At 45.3% G+C, this 11093-nt stretch overlaps 1 protein-coding gene across 1 annotated transcript in view; it reads left to right on the top strand.

The window, feature by feature from the left end:
* The first annotated feature begins 445 nt into the window (after positions 1-445).
* Positions 446-11093, top strand: part of PLXDC2 (plexin domain containing 2) — a 289186-nt gene continuing 278538 nt past the window's right edge. The window contains exon 1 of the mRNA XM_081970903.1: positions 446-1362. Coding sequence (XP_081827029.1) covers positions 1251-1362 — 112 coding nt within the window. The 5' untranslated portion in view covers positions 446-1250. The remainder of the gene's footprint in view (positions 1363-11093) is intronic.

Here is an 11093-nt window from a genome sequence, read left to right as displayed (position 1 = left end):
ACGGAGGCGCTGCTCATCTCCTGGCAAGGAAGAGGAGGTGGCAAGCCCAGAAACCCATCTGCCCCCCTCCCCTCCCCCCTCTCTTTCTTTCTTTCTCCCTCTTCTTTCGGGAAAGCGCCTCGGTAGGGGTAACCGGCTTCCGGCAGAAAAAGGTAGAAGTAGAAGGCGGCGGTGGCAGCGGGTGCTTTTATGCCTTACCCCAAACAAGGGACTTTTCTAAACTGAGAAAAGCGGGCTGGGTGGTGGGAGTGGGCGGTGCGGCGATCGTGGCTGCTAAACTCTTTCGCCTGCCGCCGGGTTGCTTCGCCCACTGCCTAGCCAGGCGAGAAGGCATCTCAGGATGACTCCTCCTTGCAAGTTGCCTCTCTCTGTCTGCGGGTGAAGCGCTTGCCCTCGGTTTATATCTTGCTGAACGGGGCAGTCGACAATCCGTCTTCTTCCAGGTCTGGTCGCCGCTGGATTCTACCCATTGTCTTAAAGCTACTGAGGAAACGGGACTCGCTTTCTTCCAAGAGCTCCTCGGCCATCCACGTTTCCCTGGACCAGCCCAACCTATTGTCAACTGGAAAAGAACGGGAGCTTGTTTCGTCCTAGCCTGCCCATTGGAGTTCTCCACTGGATCGCACCGCAGGAATTCAAGGCTCGTAGAATTTGGAAGCCTCCTCCTGGGTGGATTTGTTCCCTAATAAGCTTCCCTCAAACCCTCGCTTAACTTAAGTTACGTTTGACTAAGAGGTAAAAAACATCAACCCACGATCTTCTTCAGAGCCATCCTTCGCTAGGTTGACGAGCATGCAAGGGGGTGAGGGAGGTTGGAAGTGGGCGTCTGCTTGTTGGGTCTTTTGATTTCTGCCTCCTGGACTCTCCTAAGCAGTTCGGGAGAGTTTGGCATCAGCAACCAGGTTTTGCTTGTTGACACTCTCCCACACGCACGCATCCACCCCACACGCATGCAAACACACACCCTTCCCCGTTATTGCGCTGCTGGACTCAGCTCGTTTTTTGGCTTCGCGAGTAGGAGAAGAGTCAGTCGAGGACGCAGAGGAGACGCAGGGGTTTGCCTCTCTTGCTCCTAGTCTGAATGAAACCGGGTCAAGAGAAAAAGTGACTTTACAGACGGGATTTAAAGGAAGTGAAGAGCGGGGACCCAAGCGGAAAGGAGAGACCGCCTTTTTGCTGTTCCTCAACGGGCGCACCCGAGAGACCAAAGAGCGCGCAAGCGGCTAAAAAGGGGCAGTTGCCGAGAGGCGATGGCGAAGCTTTGGAAAGCGGAGGTAGTGGCTGCTGGAGCGCTTTTACTTTTGCAGTGCTTGGCTGACCGGGTACAATTCAGCGGAGCCATGAAACCGAAGCAGAGTCTCGGTAAGGAAAGAAGCGTGCCTGGGAGATGATGGTGGTGGAGAAGACTTATTGGGTGGGGGGTGGGGAAAACCCTGAGCAAACGTCTCCGGAATGGATTTTTCGTGGTTTAAGCTTGCCCATAGTGGGAAATCGTTTCTTACCTGAGGGTTTGGGTTTACTAACCAGATTTGTTTCACAGCCCAGGGTTTCATCTCAAACAGAGGTGTTAAAAGGGAAACATTCTCTCAACGGGAGGATTGATGTAATATATTTGAAGTGTTTTGGAGCATACGTAGAGTTCTTTAATTTTGTTGGACAACAACGGGAAGACAGTTAAGTGTGACTATAAAGTTATTGAGATGGAGCTGAGCTAGGAACTTTCTGGAATGACAGAACCATTAACATGTTTCCTTCTGAATCTGGCAGGATAGAGCTGTGTGTGATGGAACCATAGTTTGATTAAGCTCCTGGGCACTTCCTGGGGACCACTTTTCTTGTCTCTCAGCTAGAATCCTGTCACACACTCTTCTGTAGATGGTGGAGTTCAAGGTACTCAAAGGTATAGATGTGATCTTAACTCCTGAGGAAGGTAATTTTAGGTGACGGGTTGGATAATATGGTGACCATTTCTCTGAAGCCAAGAATGATTACTCATTAACAGGGTGATGTTGCCCTACCTTTGAACAGTGGGAACATTGGAGCAATTTATGCTACTTTTTCTTGGCACCTGTTGAATAAATTTTGTCTGCTTGAAATATATTTAACAAGAGTGTTCAAAATCATCTTTGTTGGGTAGAATTGGGAAGATGTTGGTTCAGAGCCTCAATCCACAGGGAAAGTTTCTGGATGACTAATGGCTAGTTGCTGTTACCCAACTTCACAGGCTAATCATGAGAATAAAACTCAGTTGGTTTCTTATGCAAGCTGCCTTGTGCTTTATAAGCAAGAGTGGTGAATATTATGTTTTCATGAATCAGCAGGGCCACTTTTGATTTTAAAATATATTTGTGAAACAGGAGTTGAGTGGATTAACTTTTCAAAGTTTTATGTGCTGAGAATAGCATTGTTTATTAAATCTTCTCCTTATCACCCAGTCATTCAAAGTCAGAAGCAGGAATTAGATATCCTGCTTAGAGTAAGAATTTGGAATAATCTTCTCCAACTCAGCATTGACTGCCAAAGAGCCGATTCCTCCCACTAAAAGATAGGAAAGATAAACACAATTGTTCAATAAGCATTTGGGTATCATAAAGTTGGCTCGCTCCACTTGCAGGTCACTTTGACTGAAGAGAACCATGCTGGAGGAGACTGATTAAAAGCAATCAGTTTCCTCCAGAGGTATTGGATTACAATCCCCAAAATTCAAAACCAACATGGCTTGCAATTGAATCCTAGCAATTGAAGATATGACAGGCAAATAGCTCAGCACTATTTACATTCTTAGAACACCAAGAATCTTTAATTTCTTGTGATATTCCTCAATCCATATTACTACAAGCACACAATCTCACCAAATGTGTGAATCTTTACCTTCCTAAGATGATGAAAAAGTGTGTTTCAGAGCACCTATTCCTCTTCTATGTAGTCTGTGTCCATATCTTTAAAAAAAACTGCCATGCCATTGAAGATGATGAGAAGAGGGTTCATTATCAAACACACAGCCAGAATCTCGTTCTCTGGCTTCCTGTTCTTCTAGGTTGCAAACAAGAGTTTTATTGACTGGTGTAAATATGCAGTGCAGTGGTGTGGTTTCACAAAGTTGTACATTCTTTTCAGATAAAGCAATATACTGTTTCCTGCCTTTTCATTTCCTTGATTGGGAGCAGAGGTTTAAGGAAATGGGAGACAAGAGTTGTAGGAAGGTCTGCTGCAAGCTTCATAAAAAAATGTAATCTTTCCCAAGCATTTAACCACACAGCTGGCGGGGTGATACACACTCTACAGGAGATTATGCCCTGTGGTCTCATCTTCCTGAGTTACTGTGCAATTCTGCAAAGTCTTCCCACATTTATTCAAAAGCAAACTGTACTGAGTACTGCCACATTTACTCTCTAATAATTACACGGGATGGTATTCTTGGTCTGCTGCCAACAAAGGTAACCCAAAAACTCAAGGAATGTGGTAAACACAGAATTTGTGAATAAAAGGATTTTATTTTGGTAGGTCATATTTGTATTGCATGCACACAAAGAGAGGGGAAATGGTGAGCAGTGAAAAACCATGAAATGCAAGAACTACTGCAGCTCATATACAGTTGCCAAATATTGCACATATCATTGGGAAATGGATAAAGAAAACACACATATTTTTTTTAAATGATCATAAGAATGAAGGTGTATGTGTATGTATGTGTGTTTGTGGCAGGGGAAACGGGTCGTTAGCTGATGGTGTTTTGAATTTTTGGCTCCTTTTATTTGGCTTTAGGAGTTGAGGGGATTTAAAAGGTAACATGGATTCTTTCAAGCCTTACAGAGATTTAAGCATGTATTTTGCTCCTTAAACATTTCAGGAAAAATTCAGCCTGTTCTTAGGAAACATTTTTAAGGATTGAAATAGATGTTCCAGATTACTCTGAAGCAAAAAACAAAACAAAACCATTGTTTGAGGATTTTGCAGGCCCACAAGAGTGCAAATTTTGTGCCTAGATAATCTAGTTCAGTCAATTCTGTTGTGAATTTCCTTAGGAATGTTTTTTTTTACTTTTTCAGTAAAATACAGTTATATTTCTTAGCATTATGCTATTTGGGCCAGATCTACGTCAATGTATTCTTTTTTGTAGAAAGTTGTTGGGTTAGTGGAAAAAGAAGGTTGGCAAGTGATATATATTGGTCTTCCCCAGCCTTTTTACTTTCTGGAACTGTTAGGACTACAGTAACAAATCATTCTTGGACAACACAGAAAGCAATATTTTGAAAATACTGATGACATATCATACGGGAGAATAAACAGGTGAATAACATCAGACCTCTGCAGTGTGTGGCATCCTTGTACCCATTAATATTGACAGCTGCTTTCTCAAGTGGATTTTTCTTTAAAGTTGTTGCTTTCTGTTCACTCTACCTATATAAATTAACAAGGCTACCTGAGATATGCAGAATTTTTCTGAGATTTAAACTCTTATCTTCTAAATACAGCATCCAGTCATTCATGTGACCATTACAATATGAAATTAAGTGTAAGCATGCATGCCCTTTATTTCACTCATTCATTCCTGCCCCCCAAAATAGCATGTTAACACTTCAGGGTGGTTTCAATCATTAGTTGTTCGAGAACAACTAATCACTATGCATGGGGGGGGGGATCCAACAATGGTCATCCAGTCATAACGTTTCTAAGTGCTTTGAAATGGGTTTACAGTCAGAAAAATAATATTCCTTGGTGTTTGCTTCCTTTCAGCTAAACTTCAAGCCATATTTGGCTGAAGATCATTTAGTTAGAAACTGAGGATAGCTCTGAGCAGATGACATAATTGCATTGTTGGAAACAGGAGAATTCAGACAAGTCAACACCTGGCTGATAAATTGCTGGGAAGCTGCTCTGACCTTCCCAAATGAGAGGAAAGCAAAAAAGTATCTAATAAATAAATTACAGGTAGCCCTCGACTTATAATAGTTCACTTAGTGACCGTTCGAAGTTACAACAGCACTGAAAAAAGCGACTTATGGCCATTTTTCACATTGATGACCCTTGTAGCATACCCATGGTCACATGATCACATTCAGACATTTGGCAATTGATTCATATTTATGACGGTTGCAGTATCCTGGGGTCATGTGATCATCCTTTGCAATCTTCTGACAAGCAAAGTCAATGGGGAAGCCAGACTCACTTTACAACTGTTTTACTAACTTAACAATTGCAGTGATTCACTTAACAACTGTGGCAAGAAGAGTTGTAAAATAGGGCAAAACTCACAGCACCTAATTTGCTTAGCAACAAAAAATTTGGGCTCAGTTGGGGTTGTAAGTTGAGGATTACGCATGTAATAGCTCAGCGATTAAATAGATATCAAAATACTGTAGAATCAAGAGTTTTCATGTAATTGTTAGGTAGAAATTAGGTACTAAGATAGTGACTTTTCACAGCGGGATTCTATAGATATTTTAATACAGCAGATAGATTGATATTTTAAGTACGGGACTTGCTGATTGGTTGTGGGATAATTCCAAGGCAGCTGTATTCTTTCAACTTCATTAATATAGTATATAAAAGTTAAATACTGTGAAATTCAACAAATACAAAGTGACTGTATTTATACAATAAAATGAACCAGAAGATTGTTTATTTGTCATTTAGGCTCTGAATACTGGCAATTTGAAATAAACTTCTATGATGTGAATCAATCCATTGTGATTAAACCATGGCACTTTAACCATTGTTAAACAATTTTGCTAATAAATAGTTGGGTAAGAATCTTGTGTGGGCTCTGGTAGAATAAAATGTTTGGAAATTGAATATAAGAGAAGATTGAATTACAGGATTTCAGCTACAAGTGAACTATGGAGATCACCTATTCCTATTGAATCCATGTTTTTTTTATTACTTATCTCCTGTATCCCTACACCCTTATTTTTTGTTCCTTTTGTCCTAAATTGAGCATAGATTTAGCTTATTTTTTAGCCCGCCGATGTTGCCCTCTAGAGAATCTAAATATGGCATTTCAATATTGCTTGGTAGTTAACTTGAAGTTACTGAAAAGTGACACGTGTATGCAGAAAATTCCAAATATATTCCACCTTAGCTTCACCAAGAAGATCTTAACCAGCAGGGCTAGTTTCTCTGCCTAAGACCTTGGAGAATTTGCTGCTATTCAGAACATGTTCAAATAATTTTTTTAGACTGATTTGGTGCATCAGTGCCTTGAGACAATGAAATGAACATTTAAGCATGTATAACCTTTACCAAATGGAATCTTCAGGTTGAATCAATTGGACTATTTAAATTGCCAATTCAATTAGATTGGTTCAAATTACAAAAACCAGATTAGAAGAAATAGATTTATTGAAATGCATATCTAAACAGACTCTTGGCTAATTGTCAGATGCTTTCTTCATACTTGCAGTTTCAATGGTAACATGTTTTGCAAAATAGTTTGCATTTTTATCTGGAAGGTACATAGTGCCTTTCTCTTTATTTAATCTTTTGTACAACTTCACAAGTTTTGAAAACTTAAATTTGTGCTGTTTGAAATGAATACTGTTGAGTATAATCTTAGGTTAATAATGTTAGATCAAGTCATATTTGATTACTTGCCTTGGGTTGTGTTATGTCCTAGCCTTGGAGTTGTGGCTTCGTCTCCGAGGCTTGCCATTGGTTGAGACATGTGTGTGTGCCAGAGCGGGAGAGTCTCTGTTCTCTGATTGGCTAACTGCAGGACTGCCTGCATATAAATTGCTGTCAAGCAGGAACTGTTCTTTATCTTGGGTTTTGAGTTGCTGTTGTGTTAGTCGGGCCTTGCCTCATCTCAGACATTGCCACCCATTGAATATAATACTGGCGACGAGGATGGGATCCTGCTGAGGCATAGGCATAGGAAGAGTCATGTAAGGCAGACTTTCATTCTTATACAAGGCTTCCTGCTAATCGCTGAGGCAATCTCCTCAGATCGTGTCTCCCTCAGAATGGCCACTTTGAGCAACTTCACCCTGTTTGAGCCAGTGTTAGAGTCCTGGGAGGCTTACATTGATCGATTTGAATGCTTCCTCGAGGCAAACCATCTGGCTAATCTTCCCAGTGAGGGAAAGAGGGCTCAGTTCCTGAACGCGTGTGGGCATGCGATGTTCGGGACAGCCAGGGCTTTGGCTGCCCCACAATCAGTCCAGTCTCTTTCATGGGAGACCCTGTTGATGAGACTGCAGAACCACTACACTCCAGCTCTGTCTCACATAACTAGGCGTTATGCGTTCCAGCAAAGGCTTCAGAAGGAGGGGAAGTCAGTGAATCAGTACATGGCTGCCCTCAAGGCTGCAGCACTGCACTGTGAATTTCCTAATTTAGACGACTCTCTACTTCAGCAATTCGTGTGCGGGGTGACCGATTCAAGGCTGCGTTGCCGTTTGCTGGCCCTTTCTGAGCTCAACCTGCAAGCGGCTTTGGATGAGGCTCGCGCCTCTGAGATGTCCAGTGAGTCCTCCGCCGAGATTGAGAGGGGTCAAGCTGCAGCGGGGCCCACGTTATCATCTACTAAGACTGTGCCTATTCATCACGGGTAGGTGGCTGAACATTCTTCATCTGACGCCGGTGAGGCTGAGGTTGACCACTTCAAAACAGCAGGTGGCAGTGCGGGGCGATCACGGAAACAATTACCTCAGAGCTATTGTGCTGATTGTGGAGGGAACCAAGCCCGTGCCTGGTGTCATTTCAAATCAGCTATTTGCCAAAAGTGTGGAAAGAAGGGACATTTAGCTAAGGTGTGCCGCGCATCATTCTCCCCCCCCCCTCAGGGTCAACCAGCTGACCGATCATATAACCGCAAGCCAAAGCCACGGTCTTATCACACTTCGGAGGACTGTTTCGCAATTTTCCACGAACAGTGGCAGGCCGTTCCACTGACCAGCCAGGCCAACGCAACATTGGAAAAGAAGATTTACCTCAGTGTCCAGCTCGAAGGCAAGCCCTGCCACATGGGGTGGACACCGGCTCCTCCAAGTCTATTGTCTCCTGGTCCATTATCAAGTGTTTGGTGCCTTCCTTAGCCAAGAAACACCTGTCACCTTGTTTTATGAAGTTGCGGGACTATCAGGGAAACTATATCCCAGTAGTTGGCAGTGGCTGGTTCCAAGTGGTCACTCCAAGTTTTAAGGGCAGGCTTCCTCTCATCCTTGTCCAGGGCAACCTTCCCAGTCTACTAGGCTTAGACTGGTTTGATGCCCTGGGTCTCAGCGTTGCTGGCATGCATGCAACGGCAGACCATGATCAGTTCAAAGGCCTGATGAAGGAGTTTGCTGCAGTTTTTGATGGGTCATTAGGTAACTATAAAGGAAGCCCCATTAGTTTTAATTTGGACCCTCAGATTGCTCCCATCCATCTCAAGCCCAGAAGGGTCCCCCTGGCTCTGCGTCCGAAAGTGGACGCTGAACTAGACAAATTGGTTGCCCAAGGGGTCTTAGAGCCTATAGGTTACTCCAAATGGGAGACCCCCATCGTGATTCCCCTGAAATCCGATGGCTCCATTAGATTAAGTGGAGATTTTAAATGTACCATAAATAGGGGTCTCCAATCCAACCCCTACCCTGTCCCTGGAGTACAGGAACTGCTTCATACATTGGGGCGGGTCTCCATTTTTGCCAAGCTGGACCTTGCCCAAGCATACTAGCAGCTCCCTGTGGATGCTGCTGCTGTGGAAGCACAGACCATCGTCACCCACAGGGGAGCTTTTAGATGCCAGTGGCTCCAGTTTGGGGTCAGTGTAGCCCCGGGCATTTTCCAGAGCCTCATGGAGCGACTGCTCCATGGCATTCCGGGGGTCGTCCCATTCTTTGATGATGTGCTTATTTCCGCCAGAAGCAGCACTGAACTCATGGTGTGGCTGGGTGCCATCTTATCAAAGTTTCTAGAGGTCGGGTTGAAACTTAAGCTTTCAAAATCATATAGGGGTACATGAAGTGGAGTTCTTAGGGTATCTGATTGATGCCACAGGCATCCATCCGCCCCCCTCTAAAATTGCAGCCATTAAACAGGCTCCTGTACCCAACAATAAGGCCCAATTGCAAGCTTTCCTTGGCCTCCTCAATTTTTACTCTGTCTTTTTGCCCCATAAAGCATCTGTTGCAGAACCCCTGCATCGGCTTCTCGATAGTGGGGCCACATGGAGGTGGGGTCGGAAGGAAGCAGCTGCTTTTATGGCCATCAAGGACCTGTTAACTTCCAATGCTGTCCTCGTCCAGTATTGTGACCACCTTCCCCTGACGCTCACTTGTGATGCATCTCCTTTTGGGGTGGGTGCTGTCCTAAGCCACAAGCTTCCTAATGGATCTTTGGCGTACTTTTCCAGGACCCTGTCCCCTCCAGAACGCAACTATAGCCAATTGGACAATGAGGCATTAGCAGCAGTAGCTGGAATTAAACGATTCCACAACTACCTGTATGGACGTTTTTTTGAGCTAGTGACAGACCATAAGCCTTTATTGGGGTTACTAGCAGGTGATAGACAAACTCTTGTGATATTATCACCTCGCATGTCCCGTTGGGCCATCTTCCTTGCTGCTTACAATTACAAACTTGTCTATCGGCTTGGGAAGCAGGTGGGGCATGCTGATGCCCTAAGCCGTTGCCCCCTGCTGGCATCCGGGGATGACCTGGATCCTGACCCGCTGGTTTTACTGATTGAGGACCTCCCTGTACCCTTGACAGCCACAGACGTTGCCACTCATTCGATTAGGGATGCTACTTTGGCTCAGATTTTAGACTGTGTAAGGAGGGGTTGGCCGCAGACGCCAGTTCCCTCATAGTTCCTGCCATTCAAACACAGGCAACATGAACTTTCGGTACTAGGCGGGTGCCTGCGGTGGGGCCATAGGGTGGTCATTCTCCCTCAATTGCGGGAACCTATCCTCCACTGTCTGCACGAGGGGCATCCTGGGATAGTGAGGATGAAGGCCCTCGGCCAGAGCTACATGTGGTGGCCTGGTTTGGATCAGGCTATTGCACAGTGGGTGACTAGGTGTCAGGAATGTCAGTAGTTCAGGTCAGCTCACGCCGTGGCAAAACCTAGGAAATGGGAGGACACCAAGACTCCCTGGGCTAGGATCCATGTGGATTTTGTAGGACCGTTCCATGGCCAAATGTTCCTGGTAGTGGTTGATGGATACTCAAAGTGGGTGGAAGTCATCCTAATGTCATCGACCACTACCGAGGCTCTAATTAGGGCATTGCGAAGGATGTTCGCGACTCATAGGTGCCCGGATGTCCTTGTGTCATATAATGGCGCCCAATTGGCATCTGAATCTTTCCAGATGTTCCTAGCAGGTCACGGTATTCACCACGTTCTGGTGGCCCCTTACCATCCCTCCAGCAATGGCATGGCTAAGCGGACGGTGCAATCTGGGGCCAGGGGATTGGCAGGCCCGAATTGACAGATACCTGTTAGTGCAGCATACAGTCCCATGTCCCCAAACCAACCACAACCCTGCAGAACCGTTAATGGGCTGCCGCCTCTGGACTAACCTAGATCGACTTCACCCCAGCTACTGCAATGACAAAGCTATTGTCAACGATAACCCCGCCAGTGGTTTAGAAATGTGGGATCTGGTTTTTGCACGGAACTATGGGGGTGAGCAGAGGTGGTTACCGGGGCACATTCTGCAATTAACAGGTCCCTGCTCTTACAGGGTTGGCCTAGGCGATGGGTGCATTTGGCAACACCACATTGATCAGCTGCGACCACGGATGGCCTTGACACCGACGCCAGCTGATCTCTTTCCAGTTGGGCCTATAGATTCCCCAGTTACTTTGGACACCTCCATTGAAACTCAGCGTTGCCCGTCCCGGCAGTCCGGTGTTCCGGCACCAGACTTACCTGAGCCATCGGAGTTGCATCCAGAGTCGCCGGGCGGGGAGTTAGTACAGTCGCAGGCAGTTCCCCTGGAGAAGCCTCCTCCTGCTCCTTCCAGCCCAGCCAAGAAGATTGGACCGCAGGCGCAGGCGACCTGCATATTTGCAAGATTATGCTTGAATCAGACTGGTGGAGAGGGGTGTTATGTCCTAGCCTCGGAGTTGTGGCTTCAACTCGGAGACTTGCCATTGGTTGAGAC

Source organism: Natrix helvetica (genome assembly GCF_964273705.1).
Source record: "Natrix helvetica genome assembly, chromosome: Z".
NCBI classification, from domain to species: domain Eukaryota; kingdom Metazoa; phylum Chordata; class Lepidosauria; order Squamata; family Natricidae; genus Natrix; species Natrix helvetica.
The sequence above is the reverse complement of the archived record's forward strand: the minus strand, read 5'-3'. Positions and strand labels throughout refer to the sequence as shown.